Consider the following 23,846-nt stretch of genomic DNA (forward strand, 5'->3'; position numbering starts at 1 on the left):
CCCACAGCCCTGGTACCTCTTTTCTGGCTTCAATCCACTGCTCTCTAAGGCCTTCTGTCATCATGTTCCTTGCCCTCAGGTTATTTGCTGGGCCCTCTTGGTGTATACCCCTTGAGCCTTGTGGCTCAGTTTACCCACACACTCTTACATATTCACATGCAGCCACTGCCTGCTCTCTGACAGGTCTGCAGCTGCCAAAGAGTTAATTTGTCTGAAATTCAGCCAAAGCTGACTCATGCCTCTTCTTTGAGGTCTCCCGGGGCCAAATGAAAAGCATGAAATGGTCTATGAAACCTAGCATGTCAGATGAGATAATATACACAGAAGGGCTTAAACTGTAAAGCATGACACAAATATAAAATATTGATAATAATATGCAGCAGTAACGTTGCATATGCCATTCTGGGGCATGAGTGGTAGCCAGCCAGGAGTACCAGATAAGGGACAGAGACTGATCAAGGACATACAGACGAGTTTGAGAACTGAGAGGTCAGGACCAGGTAGGCATATGGGAAGGGAACATTACAAAAAGCAGAGGTCGGAGTGCCTGACACAGCCAGAGGCCCACAAATGAGCAAGAGCTAAAAGATTTCCATCAGTAAGTCCTTTTGGCTCTACCCTCAACATATATCCAGAATCTGGCCACTTGTTACCACCTCCACGGCCACCACCCTGGTCCATGCTGCCATCAGTCCTGCCTGGACTATTCTTGTAGCTCCTACCTGGTCTCCCTGCTCCTACCCTTGTTCCCTTATGGTCCATTCTCAACACAATGCCCCTGAATGTTCTTGCCAAGAGTAGGACATATCATATTGTGTCACTCCTTTACTCAAAAATGCTTTAATGTCTTCCTATCCTTCTCAGGATACAAGCTGACGTCCCCTACCATGGCTTACAAGGCTCTGCATGGTCTGGACCCCAGTTACCTCTCAGATCTCAGCCTCTACCACCTACTCATCTGCTCCAGTCACCCTGGGCTTCTTGCTGTTTCTTGAACCCGCCAAGGGCACTTTTGCCTTGTGGTCTTTGCCCCTGCTATCCCCTCTACCTTGGAGCTTCTTCCTGCCTGCAGCCACATGTTTACTCTCTCACTCATTCAGGGATAAGCTCAGGTCTCATTCCTGACTTCAGGGGTCAGCCTGCCATGACTTCTCTTTTATAAGTAGTGTTTCCCAGGCCCATCACATACTACGCTTTTCTCAGCTATATTTTATACAGAACTGAAATAAGAAAGATATAATAAATAGTTATTAATTTATTGTCTGACTCTTCTACTAAAATGTAAGCTCCATGTGCATAGGAATTTTGTCTGTCTTATTCCCTGTTTGCACAGTGTCTTGCATTGTTGAATGAATAGTTGAATAAGACAGCAGATGTAAACTCCAGCAATAAGGCAAGACATCGATAAAAGGAGCAAAGAGTTGCCTTAATCTTGAGCTTTCCAGAGGTTCTGCTGAGACAGGGACCTGTTCCTCAGGGTGACTGGCCTTGGGTTTTCAAGTGAAGATTATTGCTCCAAGGAGGGAGAGGACAAGAGACTCCTGCCCATTCTAGAGTTGGGCTATTCTGGGACGTTCAAGGACAAGTCAAGGGCCCCAAAGGGGAGACTTCAGAGATGTAGAAATTTTTATTGAATTCTCTCTCCAGGAGGCCTACTTCTCTGAGATGGGAGTCTTTGAATCTTTGGGAGAAACTTCTCTTCATCATCTCCCCTCTCCCTTTAGGGACATCCTTGGCCAGCCCAACTGCTTTCACATCTATGGCAAAGTAAAACAGCATGATGGAAAGAGCTTGGGCACTAGGTGCTACCTGTTGCTTTGTGTTTCCTGCCTGGTTGTATGATCATAGGCAAGTTGTTTCAGTTTCTTAGAGCCTTACCACTGTGTCTGTAAATGGCAGGGCGGGGTGGGGGGATAATGATAGTACCTTCGCCAGGGATGTTGTAAGGATGAGATGTGATCATCCCATTTTAAGCACAACATTTGGCACAGTGTAGTGCTTGGCAAATGTTCAGGTACTATTGTCAGGGTCAGGAGTGCTAGAAGAAACAGTTCTCCTTGTTCTCAGAGTTCCCATCTACAGAGCTTCTCAAACTTTAATGTGCATGCATATCACTGGGGACAGTCTTGTTAAAATGCAGATTCTAATCAGAAAGTTGGGAAGGAGCTTGAGATTCTGCATTTCTAACCAGCTCCCAGGCTGTGCCAATGCACAGATCGAGCTCTGAATATCTAGGCCTACACAAGAAAGGGCTGGGGTAGAAAATACTGGTGAGTATATTTCCATGAAGTGTTATAGCCTCTGCCTGAAATTACTATATTCTAACCCAGAAGAGCCACATTGATCCCAACCACTTTCCCCACTGGTGTTCCAGATCTGATTCCAGCTATACCCATTCTTCCCTAACATGTGAATCCTGTAACGCTGCCTCCTACAAAGACACTCACCCCTCCAAGGAAGTTTCACTCTGGGCTGAGAAAGGAGAGAGAGACCAGTTTCCCTTTGACTGAAATCTGCTCCTGGGTTTCCTTGGCCCTCGGACATATGGCCAGGCACCTGTTTTCATGGCTGCTTAATGGCTTGTGAAGCAAGTGCTGGAGGAAACGTTGCTACAGCAAGGCAGGCGAGGGGGACAGAGGGATTCATGGACCAATGTTATCTTTGCTAAGTACCGGGGCTGCTCCAACTTCTTTCCTCTCTCCACCCCACAGTGACAGATGGCTTCCACATGGTTTGACCTACAGTCTGGCCAGACCTGAGGAGATAGTCATCCATCAACTGCCCTCTTTGGCCCCCTCGAGGGCACCCTGTGGTTTGTGGGAGGCAGAAGTTGGAGGTTTCATTTAGAGCTCATCACATCTCATAGCCATTGCAGAGTTTCAAGCATGGACAGTTCTCATTCCAGATGTTACTATCCCAGTGGCCATATGTTTCGAGGTGGGATCAGCAGGTTTACATGGTAGTGTTAAACTAATTAATCATAAACTGATGCTTTAACATCATCAGGACCCAAAGTGGGTTTGATACTAGCAAAGATGGAAGCAATACATATGGTATCATTAAGCTGGAAAGAGGAGGTGAGGCTCAGCTTTTTCCATTGCTCTGGCACGATCTGTCTTCTTACTGATACTGAACGCTACTCCTGAAGCCTCTGAAAGCTGTGTGGGAAAATCTCCAAGTATTTTTCCTTATGGCTCTCTCTGACTGTGACAAAACAAAAACTTAAATTAATATAAGCTGCAGGGCATGAGAAAAAGATAGCTATAAACAGAGGGGTCATACAGACTAGGAATCAGGAGGCCGGGGTCTACTCCCAGTCAGCCTCTCTTTCGGTGACTTGGAACATACCACCTAATCGACTAACAAAGTTTTAAACACCTCCTGGGTGGATTCAAGAAACATCTGGGTTTTATTGTTTTTTATCCTAACTGTAAAATGAGACTGTTATATGAATTTGGCTTCTAAAAAACTTTAAATGAAGTATGTTTATATTCTTTTCCTTATTAAAGCAGTATTTGCTCATTAAAACTTACCTATTTCATTGGTAGTAAGTTGTGCCTTACTTTTTAAAAGAAAGCTTTATTAAAGTAAAAAGAGATGGAGGAGTTTTAGTAATTACAGCTTTCATGGAATACAACCTGACCAGATTCTTTAAAGATACGTTAAAATAATTTGTGAAACTAAAAAATATTTAAAATACCAAATCTATTAAAACTAAAAATACTTCACAACCCCTAGCATTATTTGTAGAGGAAAGAAGCCCCAAACTAGAAACAACCTTTGTGTCTCAATAGAAAGAATGAGTTCAATAAAAATAAATTCCCCTTCGTTCTAACACCCATAGATAGCTGAGGCTTTGATGTATTAACATCAGTGCTGTGAGCAAGAGCTGGGGGATAAGACACTATATATTTCCTCTGTATAGTTTTAGAACATTTTCCCCCAATTACTAAAAATATGTATATCCCAAAATTATTTTTTTAAATGCTTCTCCATACATAAAAGGACTGAGATGACAAAAAGAGACTAGAGAAAGTTCCTACCACCATGCAAATCTGTGCAAAGTAAGCATTCAATAACTAATAACATTCGGGTGCGCATCCCCGGTATACATAATGTTAGTAATATGTACATTCTCAGCTGAGGTCCTACTGTTTATATATTTTGTACTTAGCATTTTGGTTTAAGATCCGATGTGCATTTGACCCAAGTGATTTTGCTGAGTACCTTGGCCCTTGGCCGGGTGTTTGCCTGGCTTCCCTCCCTTGAATTTTAGATTTGGAGAGTCAAGTTCTCCGGGGCTTGTCTGGACTGAGCCCCTTTCAGGAATGTGGCCCCTATGTGCCCGTTATACCTCACCCCCTGTGGTGATCTTATGGGATCACAACTTCCATTTTCATAATAATAACTTAAGAGCTGCAGTCCATTAACTGAAATGGAATTGAGAACCCTATGTGCAGAACTCACTCTTCCCAGAGATGAGACAGCTCTTCCGTGGTTCCCCTCTGCCTCTGAACACGAGAAACGTTGCCCCTGGATGACTAAGTGAAGGACCGCAGGCCTGGCCTGGGGAGGAGGCTTCTGCCACCTTTGGCAGTAGGGTCAGTGATGAGGCAAAGGATCTGTCCCCTTGTGTGAGGACAAGACTTGCCCACTTCTGGGCACTCTGGGTATGCCAGAGTTGTGGAAATGCCCTAAGAAGGCTATCCCAAGAGACGAAGACCTCTGCTTTTCCAGCTTAAGGTATGAAAGGACACTGTGTGTGTTGCAAGGGCATGGCTCACAGAGTGAGTCACTTGCTGATTCTGAATCTCTGATCTCTTTGGGTCAGGGAAAGACCTGTGGGCAATTCAGGGCCCCGGACCCTTGAATCCTAGGAAAAGGGTCTCTGCCACAGAGGAGGTGTGGCATGCAGGGCAGTGTCCTGGCAAGTGATGAGAGCAGCTTTGCCTGCTGTAGGGTTGGGCATCCATGGCAGGCTTCTGTGGAAAGGGACTCCTCCTCAGGGACAGGAGGGGACACTGTGGCATGTTCTCTGTGAAATACAATGGGACTTTGGGTTGTTGAAATATCTGCCTCTTGTTGGAATAGTTGATAGATTTTTCTGTTTGTTATGCTTTTTACTAATACTTTGATTTGGTTTGCACTTAATTTGGTGAGTTAATACCAGTCTCCGGAAACTGGATGAGGGAAATGTCATTCATCGAGTTATCAGTTATATGTCAGACAACAGACTAGATGCTTTATGTTATCTCACGTAACCCACAGGAGAGAGTTTCTGATTCAGCATGGGGACATATGGCCAAGATGTAAAATTCACCCTTGCTTTTAGGAGTGAAGTGAATGGGATTCAAATAATATAGTCAACAATGATCTGCTCTTGCCATCAACCCCTGGCCCAGAGCTTAAGGTTACCAAAATGATAGCTTCTATCAAATATTATTTCTAGAAGAACCAGTATCTCTTTCAGAGTGTACTGCGTAAGAAACTTGGTTTAGGGAGAAAATTTATCTAGGTTTTTAAATGGAAAGTTATGATTATCTTGCAAGCAACTTTGCCTGGTTTTATAGCCAGTGAGGGCAGCCAGGAACCAGGTTCAAAGTGAGACGTTTGAGTAGGACTGAAAACTTTTATCAGGGTTCTGCCAACTAGTTCTTCCAGGAGGGTGACCGCTTGCTTCACTAATTTCAGTTATTCACAGCAGGGGGCAAGGTCTTGGGAGAAGGACCATCCATCCTGTGATGTCCAATTAATGACTGCAGGAATGAAACAGGAAAACAAAATTTAGGCAACAAAAGCAGAGGGAGGGTGTTAAGTATAGAGGGCTTTTTGAGTTAGCGAGATTTTTGCTGCGATTTAATTGTATTTTCTATTTGTGACCAAAGTGATGGTGGAGGGAGAGGCCCTGGCAGGGTGGCAGATTGGACGAGGTGGGTCATGCCTCACTCTGTGCTGCAGGTGCATTGCATTTTGAAGAGTAGATCCTGTTTACATCTTTGACTATGCGATACTGTGAATAATGATAATGTAAATTGCACTGCATATATATGGGGGATTTAAATTAATAAAGCAGTTTTGAGGTAAGGACTTAAGAAAATACTCATGAAACTGGAATTACTAGTCACATTACTAACTTCTGGCCAGGGAAACTGGTTAGTCTAGACAGCTCAGCTCAAGGGAAGGGTCCGATGAGGGGAGGGGGAGGGAAGCATCTGGTCCTTGGTCACTTGGAGGCTGAAGAACTCAGGGGACCCAGCTGCAGCCATGGCCCACACATGACAGACTAGAGAGCAGAACCATGATGAAGGGCAGAGACATGTGGACAGCCGAGGCTGGGCTATGTCCACTCCAGGGTAGGCAGCACTATTCTCCCTGTCTCACCCCATGCAGAATTCTCCTTGCTGACCCTTGAGCGCAGAATAGTCTTTTAAATGCATAAATCAGATCATGTTGGATTTTTGTTGAAAACATTCCTGTTGCACATGGACACTTGAAATCTTTGAGTTACCCTTGTTTCTTCAGTTTATGCCTTTCCTCATAGAAGAGGGTTTGGGGAGGGGAATAGATTTAGTCAGTATTCCCCTAGTCAGCGCTGAAGATAAGACAGAAGAGGGGTGCCTGGGTGGCTCAGCCGGTTGGGCCTCCAACTCTTCATTTCGGTTCAGGTTGTGATCTCAGGGTTGTGGGATCGAACCCCATGTCGGGTTCCATGTCGACATGATCGAGCTCCATGTCGGATAGACATGGAGCCTGGTTGGGATTCTCTCTCCCTCCCTCTTCCCCTCCCCTGCTTGCTCTCTTTCTTTCTCTAAAATAAATAAATAAATAAATAAATAAATAAATAAATAGATAGATAGATAGATAGATAGGACAGAAGAACACTGTGGCCTCCTGTGTTCTTTCTACATTCAATCTGGAGCTGACCCTGCTTACTCAAATAGAATGTCTGAGATTATTTAGTTCAACACCCTCCTTTTAAGGATAAAGAACCTGCGGCACAGGGGAGGCAAGTGACATCTCAGGGGAGTGTTAGAGCTGGACCAGAACTCTTGTCTCCTGACTCCTGGCCAAGTGAATTTGATGCCCTTGACTGATGGACAGCTCTAGCTCTGCAGATGAAAGGGCATTTTAGGCTGGCAAGGAAGAATAGCAGGGCCAGATTGGAGGGAGTGGAGGACACCCCCGGTAGGGAATGGAAAGGCCGTAAAGAATGAAAATATCTATTCCTATTGGCCACGTCCCCAAGACAAACCTGACTCCCAAATGCTCCTTAATGGAGGCATAAACAGTGACACAGAAGAACCACAGGGATGGATTGACCAAAGACCATGACATGTCATTTATGCATAATGACTAAGCACCCCTATTTATTCACTCTTAACCCAGCTCTCTAACCTGGCTCTTTCTTTTCAAGTCATTGGAGACCTTCTCTACCATTCCTCTCTTTTCATTTGGTTTTTGGCTACTGTTTAGAATCTAGCTGCGCATTTGTCTCAGGTTCTAGGCTGAAGGAAGATGAAGAAGGTGATGATGATGAACCGGGGCCACGTGACTTGCCTGCAGCGTTTAGCTATTTTGAAAGGGGGCTGTAGAGAAGAATAATGAGCAAATTCATGAGTCAACATTATATTTATCCCTCTCTTGTGAGGAATACTCCCTCTACTTCTTTTGTGAAGCATAATCATCTGTTAGTTTTAGTAAGACATTTCTCTGCCCACTGATAAGGAAACAAAAAGGCATTTACTGTGCTGGTCTCCAGAATGTGAAATGTAAGCTGTGGTCTTTTGTTTGTTTGTTTTTAGCTTTCATTTGTGATAACAGGCTTCAGGGTTGAAGGGGACCTTGGAGGACCACCAACCTCACCACCCCCTTCTGTGCAGGAAGCCCCTTCCCAACATCGACGCCAGTGGTTCTGATCCCTTTCCTCTGCATCCCCACAGCGAGTTGCCTCCGCCTCTGCAGAAACACTTACTTCATTTTGCTCTAAATTGCAGTTATATGAGGACTTTTCTTGTCTCAGCTGTGAGCCCCTGAGGGCAGGAATCCTGTCTCATTCCTCTTTGATCTCCCAGAGCCCCCAACACAGAGCCTGGCCAACTCTCCATAAATATTTGAATGAGTGACAAAGTGTTAACACCCTCCAGAGGCAGCCACAGTTAGACATCTCTAATAGTTAGAAAGTTCTTCCTAAAGTGAGCACAAGTGTGCCTCCCTGTGTTCTCTGTGGGGAGCGAATGTAAACAGGCAGTGATGACAAAGGGCCAGGTATCCATAAGATGACCATGAGGGATGCTGGGGAGAGGCTGGTGCCCAGCTCTTACTGCTTTTCTTGCTTCCCATCTGGCCAAAGCACACAAAGACTTTCCCAGGGCAGGAAAACCCAATAACACTAGATAAATCTGGATAAATGTGGGATGGGGAAGAAGGTTTTCCGGATTTGAATCCAGTTTGGAAGGACAGCTCTATCACACACTGTCAGTGTCACACCTGCATCCCCTCAGCCGGCCCTAAAGGTCAAATGCAGATGGCTCCCATATAAACTGATCGCTTCCTGCATTTCTCTGGCCATGGTCACTCTCTGACCTGGGAGGTGTGCTTGGCCTCTGTGTAGGTCAGGCTGGAAATGGAATTACTCCAAAGGAACCCTCAACCATGAGCAATCGGACTTGGTGCATAAATGCCCCAGATACCTCACCTCCCAGTGAGACAGCCCAGGAGTTGTTCTACACAGTTGCTTAAAAGGCTTCAGGAGGGATGAGCTTGTAGCACTAGCCCATTAATAAACACATCCTTTATTCATTTTCTTTCCTTTTTTCTTTGACTTGCTCACTCCCTCACCTTGCTTTCTGCAGTCACTTCCAAATAAGTCATCCAACCCAAATCCTTGTCTCAAGGTCTGCTTTGGAGGCAACCCAAACTAAGGCAATGACACAAGCAGGAAATTTGGGGGAATCCAAATGTCATTCCTTTAGAAGACAGAACTGTTAAAATCAGTACATGCCTTTTTCTCTCTCTCTCTTTTCTTTCCAAGTACAGAGTTGGTTTTTCTATCAGTTCTATAAATAGAACTTAATTTTAAGGAGAATCTGTGTCCTAACTCAGAAAACAAGGCTGGTAATGATTCCTAAATCTTTGAAGGATAGTTATTTCAAATAACAAGTCAGTAATATTCTAGCTCTATTAAGGAAATGTACTGCGTCAGAAAGGTCTTAGGCCAGACTAAAGAAAGAGCTTACACATAGAGGTCATTAGACATCAGGATGGATTTGTGTTTGAGCACCACATTTAACCATTTAAACTTCTACAGAGGCCTTTTAAAGAAGAGAGGCCTTATCAACCTGGCTCAGGTTTGGGATGGAGGACTTGAGGTCAGGGACAGTTAAGATGAATAGGGACCATGAAGGAGGAGGGGAAGGAAAATAAAGAACCTTCATTTACCCAGTATTAATAAACTATTCCTGAGCTCATAATAGAGCCAGGAGAAAATGCCATTGCTGAAGAATATTTCTTGTCATTCAAGAAGATTTGTAACAAAGAACAAAGGTGCACAAGCAACTTGCTGCCCTAGTCCTTTTTCAGGCAGACATTGTGTGATTCAGAAAAGCTCCCTGTGGATGCCACAATATTACTTGATTGTTTTGACACCTCAGACAATCAATAAGAGGTAGCAGTTAAAAATAATCATGCTCGCTACTGTCTTAGGTTTGTGGGGTTTTTCTTTTGTCTTGTTCCTTCTTGGAGGGTTTTCTGTTGGCCTGGTAGGAAACAACACACTTGGTCATGAATTTTTAATTGGCAATCAAAGATGGGAATGATTGTAAACAAAGCACATGATGAGCGAAGTCAGCAGGGCCAGGAGAGCCCTACAGATGCTTTTTTGGGATAACCCACAGATGCCTTTTTGGGGTTAGGTAGGGAAATATCCCTAAGTCTAGTAAGGATAAGAAAGAATTCCACTGTTTGTTCGTTTGTTTTTTTAATTTAAATTCAATTAGCCAACATATAGTACATCATTGGTTTCAGATGTAGATTTTTAGCATGGAAGAATATTGTTGCTTCCAATGCTCTCTTTATTTAAATCTTGACTGATGGCTAGCGTCCCAGCTTTTTTGGTAGGGAGAGGAGCAGGGCTTCAGCAAATTCTTCTCTTGGCAATAGGAAGATGTGTAGACGTCATGGGACATGTGTTCTTTGCTCTTTTTGATGAACACCACTGCCTGTTGTAGGTAGCCGTAATGCCCTGAGTCTAACTCTCTCCTGAGCAAGAGAGGTGCCTTCGCCCTAGTTCGAGCCTCTACTTCCAGAGAGTGCTTCTTAAAAGCGCCATGCTTCCAAGATGCTCCACAGAAGCACCATGCTCCTGTGACATGACCTCGTTGAGTGTGGGGGTTACTAAGGCCGTCCAAGTAAAGCAACCACATAGTTGACATAAAAATTATGTTGGTCCCCAGAAGGAAAGATCTCAGTTACTGTACCTCCTATCAGTTGAAATTTTATGTTGCAGGAAGTCTTTCTCCTTCCCTAGTGTATCCAAAAATGGGTACACTAATGTGGCCTACACTAGCCTCTCTCAGACATTTTGTTTTGAGTAGGCTCCTTCCCCAAATACCCACTCCCAAAAGTGCTCAGTGGGTGTTGTTCTAGCTTGCCCCACTAAGCGCTCCCTCTCCTCTGCTTCCCAGAATGCCTATGTCAACATCAACCGCATCATGTCCGTGGCTTCCCGCCTCTCCGAGGCCGGTCATTATGCCTCGCAGCAAATCAAGCAGATTTCCACACAGCTGGACCAGGAGTGGAAGAGCTTCGCGGCTGCCCTGGATGAACGCAGCACCATCCTGGCCATGTCTGCGGTGTTCCACCAGAAGGCTGAGCAGGTGAAGCCAAGGGAGCTGCTGTGGTGGCTGTTGGTCAGAAGGGTGGGAGTACATACGCTGTCTGTGTAGAGAGCCTCTCCTCTCTTCCGGAAACACACAAGACCCCGCTGAGTCATTGCAGTGGTAACCCGTATTCTATGGCTTTCCTGGCACCTGTGTATGCAAGGACACATTGGTCACTCTGGGTAGCTTTGCTTAACATCCAAACAAGAAGGAACCTAGAGCGGTTTACATTCTGTTTGGTAGTTTATGGTTTTGTGTGTGTGTGTGTGCATGTGTGTTGACCGCATTCCCAGAGCGTAGATAGAAGGGGTGAAACGAAATACTGATCATTGAGTGCTGAGAGCAGGGGGAAATTAATCTTACATAAGCATTTGCTATGGATAGTAATAAAGTAATAATTACACAATGGATAGAAATAATAATTATTTGTTGCTATTTACTTATTGGCATTGGTCAGTGACATTACTCACCCATTGCAAGGAGGAGCACTAAAGCTCAGAGACATTATGTGACCTACTTAGGAACCAGTGGTGTGTTGGAGCTGGTTCTAAGCAGCCTATGGGGAGCCAAATGTCAAATGTTCGGGAAATTTGTGAGCTGGTTATTAAATATAGCCATTACTTAAAACTAAATTATATAGATTTACGGTAAATATATTAAAAACAAAGGTAATAGACTCAAAACTCATCACTCATATTTTACTACAATTTATTATTACTTATGTTCCTGAAATTATGTGTATTTGTCTCTGTGAAAACACTATATAGTTGTGTGGATAGCTCCTGATTAACTCTTCCCAACTTCACATTCTGTAATGGCACTTAGACCAAGGTAGAAGTTTTATACCATGGGAGTCATCAGATGCTACAAACTAGGGCTTGATTTATTTTTTTATCAATTGGAGTCTTAAGAAAACAAGGAAAAACATATTTTGAAATGCAGATTAACTTTAAAAATGTAGCCTGTCTGTAGCTGTTACATTGTGAATAATAGCACACCAAATTGAGGAAATATTCTTCTGATATTCAAAATGTTCTTCTAAATATTCTATTATTCCATTTAGCACAGAAGTCACTCACATCGATGATGAATGAGTAATGCTCTGACATAAGTCTGGAGGTATTTTCCACTTTTGTATTACACCTTAACATAAGTGAAAATATCAGCTAGCTTTCATGTAAGTTTGTTTGCAAACAAAAGCATCCTGTGAGAATCAGTTGGCTATATAGAATTTACAATAAGGAGCACTGTATATGTTATTATTCTTTGTAAATTATGTGCTATACATCCTTTATATCAGTGAAGTTTACAATACACTTGTGTATATATACAGTATACACACACACACACACACACACATGCTGGTGCTTAAACATTTACTAACACACCACTGCAAAAATCACACAATCTATGAACAGCTGGGATTTCAACTGAGATGTGTCTAACATTAAAGCTTGTGGTTTTAACCTCCAAATTCCTTTCTTTGTATGACATTTGGGTAGCTTACAGATGGTGGAGAGTCCTAGATGAGGTCATACCTTAAATCTCTCCCCCCGTTTGACCCACCTAACACAGAAGGCAGCATGGTATAATTGGAAGAGTCTAGGCTTTGCAGCCAGGCACATGTAGGTTCTAATCATTAACTCTTAGGCAAGTCACCTCACCATTTTTTGCTTGTTTCCTCATCTCTAATACAAGATAATCATAAACCTCACAGCACTATTATAAGAATTAGAGATGGAACATATAAGATGCCTTTTGTGCTTTTTAAATGCTAGACATTACTACTGGTTTGTGCAACATATTATCCTGGTATGTTTATATTCCCCTCACCTGTGTCTGTTTCCACCTGAGACCTTCCCAAAGACTGAAATACTTGTGTCATAAGTCAGGGGCAGCTCCACATATTGAAAAAAATCTAGACTCTTTTTTTTTTTTTTTTTAGGGATCATGGTGATAATGACTAATGAACTCATGTCTAGGCCCAGGAGAATACTCATGTTGAATCTCCCATTCTCTCTTCAACCCTACCACTTGCACATTTTGTTCAAAGTTTATCCAGATTGGCAAGAGAGGCTCAGGACTTCCCTTTCTGTATCTCTGCCTTTCTCTCCTTGAGCTGACCATTTTGTGGGGTCTGCTGTAGGACTCTTGTTAGAGTATTACAGAGAAATCCCAAGGGCCTTGGAGAGGTGCTTCCCCCATGGTTGACAGATGAATATCAAGTTGCTTTCAGGTTCCTCTGTAAAATGGTTATTGGGAGAGTGAAGAAACTTCCGAGATGTTAGCAAGTGTATGCAATCTGATGCTGGATGGCACCCAGCATGCTTCCAGAATTGTTAAGGGATGGCCTAATGGGATAAAAACATATAGAATGAAAAACCAAGCATGACAGCCACCAGACCAGGGACTATGAGCTGACGGACACTGGGACTGGAACTCCAGCGGTTACAGAAAGTGCAATGCCAGAACCAAGAGTAACTGGTAGAGTCAGCTTCTAGCTGATGTTTCCTGACTTGGACTGCTTTGGATCAGAAGTAATTTTATTTGTATCTATTTTTAAGGCAATTTCCTCAGGTATTACCAGTCCTTCAGGGAAACTCATAAACCATGCTTCTTTTTAGCTGGGGGAGAAAAAAACAAACACACGCCAAACAACAGATTCAAGGCTATTTTTTCAGGGCTATTATGTGTTTATTTAGGCAGCTCTTTTATTGTCCTCATATGGGCTGTTCTAGGCAATGAGATAAAAAGGTATTTAGGCAATTAATTTAAATGGAGCTGTGCAGGGGCGCCTGGGTGGCTCAGTTGGCTGCCTTCGGCTCAGGTCATGATCCTGGAGTCCCGGGATCGAGTCCCGCATCGGGCTCCCTGCTCGGCGGGGAGTCTGCTTCTCCCTCTGACCCTCCTCCCTCTCATGCTCTCTGTCTCTCATTCTCTGTCTCAAATAAATGAATAAAATCTTTAAGAAAAAAAAAAAAATGGAGCTGTGCACCTAGGCGAGAGGAATCACAGACAGAACCATTCCAGACGGTTGGGTGAAGAATTATTTGCATTTTAGAGGTGTATTTTTTCATCCAATAAATCAGTGATTTCAGTTAGCTCACCTTTTATGCATGGAGACCCATAGTCTTCCACAGTTGTTAATTTTAATTTTTAAATAATTTGCTGTCTGCCGAGATCTATATCTATGTATCCCATCCCAGGAGCCAGCGCTGCCATAGGCATGGTGCAGTCTGTCCCCCTAAGCTGCCCCTCCCCTCTCCCACCCCTAAAGATACTGACCCAACAGTGGGGATCTCGTGGAGCTTTCATCTCCAGCCCCTGTGGGAATGGCCCCTGCAAGTTCCCTGGGGTACCTGATAGCCTTGTATGAGCTGTTCTTTGTTCCTCCTCACAACCCACTATGCCTGTGTGGAAACATCCCGTTACATTGCATGCAGCCTCTCCCGTGTGCCTGTGAGTGTGCATAGGACAAGGAGTTCTAAGGTATACATGTTCCCACACCTTGTAGCCAGTGTGTGGGTATAGCCTATTGAACACGTAGACGGCTCCTACCCTAGCGGTTTCACAACAGTCATCTCTGTCTGTGGAAACCACACTTCCTACAAAGGAGCTGTGTCTGACTTCTTTCGTGGGGTTGGTGTTTGTAGAATTAAAGAGAAAGACTCTACCCTCTGCAGTGGTCTCTAAGGCTCCCAGAGGCCCTAATGCTTCTTCCCAAGGTATCTGACCAGATCTACAAAATCTGCCCATTGCCCACCCCAGCGCTCCCGCACTGACCCAGCTGCTATCTCCTTCCAGTTCCTGTCGGGAGTGGATGCCTGGTGCAAGATGTGCAGCGAGGGGGGCCTGCCCTCCGAGATGCAGGACCTGGAGCTGGCCATCCACCACCACCAGTCCTTGTATGAGCAGGTGACGCAGGCCTACACAGAGGTGAGGACCACGCAGGACACGCAGGGCTCATGGGTGTGTGTGGATGTGGGTGAGTGGCAAGAGCACTGGCCTGTACATTGTGTAATAGCCTGGGTTGGACTAAGAAGAAGAGAGAGGCCATTTTTCTCCCTTTAGAGACATCTTTAAGATCCTTGATCTATGAACAATGAGGTCTCCAGCCAGGAAGCAGAGACAATGCGGCCATCAGCAGGCACCACCTTGTCACACATGTGCCTATGTGTGCATGCACATGCACACACACGCACACACACACACACCTCCCTCACCCTATGTGTGAAGATCAGACTCTCTCCCCTGGAAGACGAATATGAGCAAGCAAGGCTGTGCTCCTCAGTGTGCTTTCTGGCTGGTGGGCCAGCCCTGCCACCCCTTTAATGAAGCAGCTCATCAAATAATACCCATTTTCTCCCTAGAAAGTCCAGAGGAGAACTCACCGTGGGGTGGAGATAAGTGTTTGCAGGAGTGAGAAGCTGCCATGGAAGTGAAAGACAAATTAAAAGACTCTTTCACTGAAAAATCAAAGGCCGGGTGCATGGTTCAAGTTAAGAAGGGCAGGGGGATCTTCTTGAAATTGCTTTCCAAGGAAAAGGAAGGGGGCATATGTGTGGACTTATGCAAGTGAGTGAGTTGACTAACAGGTGTGAATTCTGAGGGAGAGGCTGAGGGACATAAAGAGATGGGCTAATTAAGGAAGCTGGATGAGGAGGGGAAAGTGAATTCACATCTGCCCCATGGGCAAGGAGAGTTGGAGCTGTGTTTCTCCAAGTGGATTCTGGGACCACTTGCCTCAGACTTGTTCCTGGGATCCACCTCAGACTGCATCAGAATGTCAAGAAGTAGGGCCTGGAACCTATATTTTAGTCAATATTACACCGGGTAAATTTGACGCATGCTGAAGTCAAAGAACCAAGGGCTTCTACGTGAAAGTAAATGTTTTGCCACAGTCAAAGCTGAGTTTGACTCTCAGCCCCCTCCTTATCAGTGTGACTTTAGGCAAGTTACCTAAGTACTCTAAGCCTCACTTTCTTCTGTAATGAAGGTGATAACACTCGTCTGTAGTTTGAAGGATTACAAAGATAGTGCCCATGTAATGCATGTGGCCCAGTGCCTGACAGTAATAAGTGCTTAAAAATATGGTAACAGGTTTTGTTATTATAGGAGGCAGAGAGAAGGACTTGTGAGCCAAATCTGATCTCATCAGCTTTGGTCCAAATGGCCCAAGGCTTTCTCTTAGAACAGAACTGTGGGTCAAGAATGGCCATGGGTCAAGAATCTCTAAATTTACTCCTTGTAAGATATAAACACAGAGCGTACAAATGACATTCATATCATACTTACACGTTTCACACTTGTGGGGTGTTTGTGTCATTACAGAGAGAGACACGATATTTCTCCCAGTGTTTTCTCAGGCCCTATCCCTGGGGGACACAGACACGACTCCAAGCCCACTTCAGAGGTCAGTGGGCCATCCCTGCCTCCTGCAGATGTGGACTGAGGCAGAGGGCTGGAGCTCTGTTGACTTGGATTTTAGGACTTGGCCTTCCATCTCTAACCACCCTGCCCTGGACATAGCATGGTGCCAAAGACAGCATCTGCTTGGAGTTCCCTGAGGAGAGCTCTCCCGGGTTTGGCCACAGGATATTTGTCTTATTCACATCTCTGGAGGGTGTTACCTTTGTGTCCCCGATGAGATGCTTCCTCTTCGCCTCCCCGGGCAATGCATTACGGGAGGCAGGCATGGTGGGATGGGGTGGGTAGAGGTAGTCATCTAGATCGGCTGTCTTCCTCCAGTCAGGCTTCCTCTCCTGTCTCAGCTACAGTACTCTCGGCCTAGTATTCCTCTTAGTCACCGCCCCCCAGCCCCATACCGTTTCTGGTGCCCCATGAATAGGAGGTAACAGAGGCCTTTGTGTTGCCGAGCCCTCAGCAAGCTATTATCAGGACATGAGGGTGGGGTAAGGGGAGGCCGGAGCCCAGCAAACAGCCCCTCATTCATCATCCTAAGGCCGGAGGTAGGAGCACACTGGCTTCCCCACCTTGCTGGAAGGGAAAGACTGTTTCAACTCCAAACCAACTTTGAGTTAATCATTAACCAAATTAACTTAGGGCCTTAAAATCCCCTAACTCCCTGGTCACCACTGGTTTAAATTGGAAAGATACATGCTCTGCTGGGTCCTCGACCAGCACTGGTGAGCCACAGGTGTCGATCAGATGATGCCACTTTGCAGAAAGAGGGGTGCCTGTAATTGTACCAAGATTCCAATAAGGAATGACAGGGAACATCAGCCCTGCGGGTCTCAGCACTGAGGGTGAATGTTGGGGAACGCAAGAGCATAGCTATTGTGTCTACAGTCGAAGGGTCCCTCCCTTACTCTGCATGTTCTGGAAAGATGGGGATATTACCATTCTCAGGAGAAAACAAGGAAGTTGTATAGAAAGAGAGCAAAAGAAGGATAAATATAAAGGAAAGAACATGAGGAGGAAATAAGGAAGACAGGAGAGAGAAATGATGATAAAGATGCTGATGGTGAAACTAGAATTAGGAGCCAGTCCTCCCTGCTGGGGCCCTGTCCTGAGCGCTCCACATGTTAACTCACTCAGTCCTCACCACAACCCTGTGAGGTTGTCCCATTCCTATCCCTATTTAACAGACAAGGAAACTGAGGCCCAAAGAGGTTAAGTAACTTGCCTCTGGTCACATGTCTGGAAGTTGAGAGCTAGGAAGAGGAAGTGAAGAAGAAAGAGGGAGAGAGGTTTATGGTATCAATTCATATTTTGGTTCATTTCTGAAACGAAGTTCTGCCGCTTGACCTACTCAGTGCATCAGTCAGAATATGTGTCAGGTATGATGGACCAGGCACTGTTCTGAGCACTGGGGACAGATGAACAAGACAGAGTCCCTGCCCAGTTGGAGGGGGAGAGAGACACTGGCCGCGCAGCTCCCCTCCCCCAGGCCAGGGCTGCACGCCGGGGTCGCTCTGGCTGGTGCGTGCCTTGAGTGTCAGGGGATTCCTGGTCCTAAAGAGGGACCCCCCCCAGCCGCCGGGGCCGACTCTGCTTGCTGCTCCGCGCCCCGCCTGCCCCTCGGTTCCCGTGAGCTGACCTCTCCCTCTTGCAGGTCAGCCAGGATGGCAAAGCACTGCTGGATGTGCTGCAGCGGCCCCTGAGCCCTGGGAACGCGGAGTCCCTCACGGCCACGGCCAACTACTCCAAGGCGGTGCACCAGGTGCTGGATGTGGTGCACGAGGTGCTGCACCACCAGCGGCGGCTCGAGAGCATCTGGCAGCACCGCAAGGTGCGGCTCCACCAGCGGCTGCAGCTCTGTGTCTTCCAGCAGGACGTGCAGCAGGTACCGGGCCGCTGCCCCCTCCTCGCACCCATCCCAGGCAGCCAGACGCCCCCGAGGCCCTGAGGCAGGTGATCAGGCCCAGGAACCCCCGGCACGCAGAGGGAAGAGGGCCACTCGGCCCCAGCTGCGCCCACCCCTGGACTTTCTGCCTAAGCAGCCTCAGATGGTCCTGCTCACTCTGGTGTGGGGCAGGAGGCTCCGTCAGAGGCTGAGCGCTTCCTCGCGCTTACACGGCATGGTTGTCTTTGGGCAAGAGCTTGACCCTCCCTTGGGCAGGAGCTTTCTAGATGGCTCCAGGGCCGGGGGCGGGGCTTATTTGAGCATTGTCGGTGTTGGACCATGCACCGTGAGCTCACTTCTCGATCGGGGAGGCAGGGGGTCTGCTAAAGTTGGGGGGTGGTTGGGGTACAGGGCCTTTGGAAGATTCTTCGGCAAGGTTTTACTTGGCAGATGAGATTTAAAACATGGGCTATTAATGATTAGAGGTTATTTCTGGCTTAGTCTGTCTTTTTGCATTATTATACCAGTCATAGCTTTTCCCTTTACCATAAATGATAAAGAAATGGTTATATTTTGACCATGAAAGGACAGCCTTTTCAATGAAATAGCCCATTCTTTTTCCTCCTACTTTCTCTGTCTGTCTCCTTGGGGATCCCTGGGAGCTTTGCTCTGGTGTGGATATTCTGGGGGATGGGGAGCTGGTTGGGAGCTGGAGACCGAAGTTGGAGCTTAACATCACCTCCTTGCTGATTTCACTGTGAGAGGCAAGGGTGGGCGCACTCATGCTATCAGACTTTTCTGTGGCTAGCACATAATTTCAAGTTTGTACCTATAAAATAACACTTCACACTCCTCTGTACCCTCTGTGATTACCTCTGCGGTATACCCTCTGTGGAATCGGCCAGTTGTAATCAAAAAGTGTATCAAAATATACATGGAACCTGAGAGCCAGCTGGACAGGCCTTCACAGCTGCTGTTGGGAGGGGCCCCAGTGCTCGGTGCCCTGAGACCGAGGGAGGGTGGAGGGAGAGCAGGGCATCCTATCACTGGCTGTGACAACCTCTGGGAGGGGGTTCACCATGTTACCAGTCCTGGGAGTAGACAGGCCTTCGGGACTGTTCCCAAGTCTTGGACTGCCTTAACTTTGTTGCAGACACCCCCTCCCCACCGCCCCAGGCTGGGGCAAGTGATTGAGTCATCAGAGGTGACACCTCAGCCTCCGGAGAGATGGGCATTTATGTGCTGGCCCCGGCTCTGAAACCCTTGTGGGGCCTGCCGGGAATGGAGAAGCAAATGAATCAGTTGCCCACTCCTACCATCTGGAACTGTCCAGATAAATACATCATCCCAGAGCACAGGAGAGCACAGAGTCCATCTGTGATTGAGACAGAGGGAGGTGCCAGCCTCCAGAGGCACACACGGGGTTGTTACTCTTTCAGTGAATGTGGAATGACTCATGGAGGTAACCAGGCTGCAGGTTGTGCCACGTCCTTGGTGTGCTCTTTGCCCTCCTGCTGTTTCCGCGCTGTTGTACCAGGATGGGCACTGGAGAGGTGTAGAGGGGCTGCGAGAGGGGCAGGCAAAAGCCTCCCCAGCAGGAAGGTGGCATCCAGACTTGGATTGTCTGGGAACTGCTGTTCTCAGACTTCTCTGTGGCCACCATGACATCCACACGGAAGCTAGGAAGAAAGTATAGTAAAACTACACCTGGGGCCATTCTATATCATGCTCTTAAAAATGAGAGTATTTCTGGAATTGAGACGCTATCAGTTCCTCTCTACCATACCGATCACATTGTCGGCACTGAGCAAAAGCAAGTAGAATGTTATGAGGTGGATGTGATGGGTTCAGATTTTCCATGAGGACTGAATCCCCCAGGATGGCAATTCCGTTGTTCTTTTCAGGTTGTGTGACTCTCACTTCTGGAACATAACTTCATTCCCCCGTTGTCCCACACAGGCTCTCCCTTCCCATGTCAGTGACACTGGCATGGGGGGGGAGGGCACAGGTGAGTGTGGAGAAGCAGGGGCTGCCGCATCTGCTGGTGGGTCTCCAGGGTGTACCGTATACCCAGGCAGTCATTACCCAGCAGGTGTCTGAGCTGGTGCTTCAGAAGGCTTCTGGACATAAGGCGCTCAACAGTTAGGGTGAAAGACTTGGACTTTGGTCTCCTGACTCCCAGAAGCTTTATAGGTTTATCATCTTTATTTTGCATGTTTCATCTCATCTATTCCGTATCTCCTGGAGAGTAGAAACCATGGCTACTACTTCTCTGTGCACCTCACAACTCTTGGCTATATCTGACGTGAGGCTGGGGTTCTCTTTATATTTGCTGCCTTGAGCTGAAATTGTCAGAGGACCCCCAGTTTCTGTTTCTGTGAGGTGAACACCGTTTAAGCCTCCCCCTCAGCCCACGCAGTAGTTGCTCGTGAGTAGCTGGAGTCTGCCTGCAGGAATAGTGATGTGAAAGTCTTGAGGGTCCCAGGTGTTTACAGACAAGGTAGAGGATGCAGCCTCAGGGCTCACAAAGTATGCTGGTGCTCATCAGTTATTCAGAAAGCTCTGTCTTCTGCAGTGGGCCTGGAACTGCACTGCATTACGTTCTGGCAAGATGCCTGGTTCATTAGAATGGCTCAAGACATACCCATTTGAAAATATAAAGAACAGTTCGACCAGAATATGCCATTCAGTATGCAGGGCAGTAGAGTATTGATGGAACAGTTTTATGCAGAAGCATGAGAAGTCAGAGTTGGTGTCTTGAGGGAGGAGAGAATTGACTGAACCATATAGTCTGGATCCAAGATTCTTGAGCACCTTGGGGGGTCCAGAGATGTTTACTCAGCAGCCTCAGTGGAGAGCTCGTGAGCGAGCATCAGTGGCTGGAAGAATACAGAATTGTGTAGGAACACCGGCTCTGCAGGCAGACACCCTGAGTGTAACCTGTTCTTCAAGTCTTGGCGTGTGACTGGGCAAGGCATTTCACCTCTGGTGCTTCTGCTTAGTGACCTCTAAAACAGGAATGATCATAGTACCTATCTCAGTGGACTGAATGAGAGACAAGTACAAGGCTGAGCACCCTGGCTGCCTAGCAGGTAGTAAAGCCTCCATCAGCGTTGTCTAGTTCCTTAGTCACATCCTCTGGGTGGGACTCGAGCGCCCCCTGGTGCTCGTGCTGTTGGGACCCCAGCATGATTCTCCTGTTTGGACAACAGCGATTGCTTGGGGGCGGGGGAGCGGGGGGGGGCGGTGGTGGGGAGGCTGCTGAGTTCTGTTTGATTCAGTGAGAAAATCTCAGAGCCGTCAAAGACCTGAAAGACCATCTAATCTAACCTATGATATGATGAAGGAACTTGAGGTCCAGAGATGTGAAATAATGTGGCTGTGACCACACAAGTCCTTAATATAGTGCCAGGACCAGAAACTGAGTCTTCTGGCTCCCAATCCAGGGATCCGATAGAAAAGCCACACAAGAGAGGAGCCAGGTAGACAGAGAAGGAGAACAGGGAGAGAGACAGGAAGCACACATGCATGCTTCCATAGAGAGGGGAAAGAGATGGACACATGCACATAGCCCAAAACAGGGAGAGGAAGGAGACAGAGACAGCCAAGGGGGGCAGAGGAAGAAAGGGAGAGAGATTTGAAGACAGAGAGCAGAGAAACTGACATGCTTGGGATGGAAGGAGAAAGAGAAAGAGGAAGGCAAGGGAGGGACAGAAGACAAAGAGACAGGGACTCCAGCTGGTGGAGGTAGAGGGAAGGAGAGTGAGCCAGCCTCTACCTGCCTGCCTGTCTGCCTGCTTGCCCCATTGCCAATTCCAGGCATAGTCTTTGCCCAAGTGGGAATATTTTGCCCGTTAAGGGCCCAAAGCAGAGTAAAGCATAAAGATGAAAACCAAGGATAGACACCAGTGACAAAGAGATACCACTGAAGCCTCTGCAGTCAGAATTGGCCTGGCACATCACCCTTGTTGCTCTCCCTCGAGTCCCAACATACGTGCTCAGGTTTCTCTCCCTGCTGGGCTTGAAGGCAATGGAAGTAAGTCTCTAAGGATCAAACTGGAACTGGGGTTCATGAAGCAGCAGAAAGGTGTGGATGGGGCACACCTGCTTTAGTATCATTAGCGGAATAATTTTCAGTACCATTGTTTTTCCTGTTTAGAGTGGGATCGCACTGAGCATGAGCCAAAAAGAGCACCCCATGACAACATCAGCCTATGTCCACTTCTGTCTCTTATTTTCCCCTAACTCCTGTGTGTTCCCAGGGATATAAGGGACTGCTTCCCAGCCCAGATAAACCTGACTTTGTGCCAAGAATAACAAGGAGTAGCTAGATTCTTGATCTTTCTGATAGGTGCAGATTCCATTCCATTTTTCCCTAGCCAGAACAACTGTTTTGAATACTCTCCACAGGCCATCTTGCTTGCCTCCCTCTCTTTTTCTTCTCCCTCTGTTTTTTGCAAGAATGAACTGATGAAATGTTTTAGTACACCTCCTGTATGCAAGGCACTGTGCTGGAAGTTAGGTCCCTCGCTTGAGAGAAGACATATGCACCAAAGGTTGTATGAATGGCACATGGCTGTCCGGCTTCAGGGCCAAAGAAGCAAAATAACAATGGGCTAGTGGAGTCAGAGCAGGGAATGTTCCCTGTGGCTGGAGTGGGATGGCAGTGGTTCTCGGAGCTCAGGCAGAGGAGATTGAGATGGTGTTCCTGGGGAAGGCCGGGAAGCAGAGAGCTGAGTGACAGCCAGGGGACAGGGAAGAGGGAGTCTAAGGGGGTGCCCACTCTTGGCAGAGCAAGTGGCAGGTAAGGCAGAAAGGGTGAGGAGTGGTCTCGCTGGTGTGGGTGGGACAGTGATGTTTGAGTCCTCCCTTAAAAACAATGCCTTATAAGCAGTCCAGTCAGGTGAGCGAGTGAGGGGCAGTGATGGCAGAATTTATCAGGCTCAGTGACTTTCCCTTCTGAATGACTGTGTTAATATTCAAGTCCATAGTTCCTGTACTACAAATGAATCTCACCTGTTTCTGTCAGTTTTTCTGGAGCCTCACATGGAGAATTATAGGTTTTACTATGTCAGCTCCTGCCTGCCGAAGAATATGTAAAAAGGATTTGAGAGTAATTTTATTAAACTGCACATACTCAATCTTTTACTAGCTATAGTGACTGTGGCCCCTTAATCATACTAAACCAGTTTGGACATTGTATGATCCAATTGACAGCTTTGCATAATAAAAGATGAGCGCTTTGGGTTGCACACAGAATGATTGGTGACCAGAATGATGATGGGTCTAGAAATGAACTCTTCTTCTAAGAAAGGATTAAAGCATCTAAGAAGGAAAGCACTCAGGATGTAGTCCCAGAGAGATCAGGGAACACACACAAGGGAGAACCACCTGCAAAATTTGAAATGCCAACTGCTTCCTTACTGGGTATGTGGCGGGGAGGGTTCAAACATCAGAGAGAGGGTTGGATTCCAACCCTGAGATTTTGTTACTGGAATTAAATGTGCCTATAGAAGTTGTGTGGTTTAAAGCTCAGGATTCATCATCTGAGTACACATGATTGAGCATCTAATCTCTTCATTTGCCTTTTCTTTTCTTTTTTTTTTTTAAAGATTTTATTTATTTATTTGACAGAGAGAGAGATAGCGAGAGCAGGAACACAA

The 23,846-nt window shown here is 46.4% G+C and overlaps 1 protein-coding gene across 15 annotated transcripts in view; it reads left to right on the plus strand.

The window, feature by feature from the left end:
- Positions 1-23,846, plus strand: part of KALRN (kalirin RhoGEF kinase) — a 655,214-nt gene that overhangs the window by 266,798 nt on the left and 364,570 nt on the right. For all 15 annotated transcript variants that reach the window (XM_064572015.1, XM_064572061.1, XM_064572104.1 and 12 more), the window contains 3 exons: positions 10,683-10,874; positions 14,682-14,813; positions 17,953-18,183. In XM_064572015.1, the coding sequence (XP_064428085.1) occupies positions 10,683-10,874; positions 14,682-14,813; positions 17,953-18,183 (555 nt within the window). The remainder of the gene's footprint in view (positions 1-10,682; positions 10,875-14,681; positions 14,814-17,952; positions 18,184-23,846) is intronic.

The sequence above is a fragment of the Mirounga angustirostris genome, unplaced genomic scaffold (assembly GCF_029215605.1).
Source record: "Mirounga angustirostris isolate CCGP_5_RB_7025 unplaced genomic scaffold, mMirAng1.0.hap1 SCAF_1, whole genome shotgun sequence".
NCBI classification, from domain to species: domain Eukaryota; kingdom Metazoa; phylum Chordata; class Mammalia; order Carnivora; family Phocidae; genus Mirounga; species Mirounga angustirostris.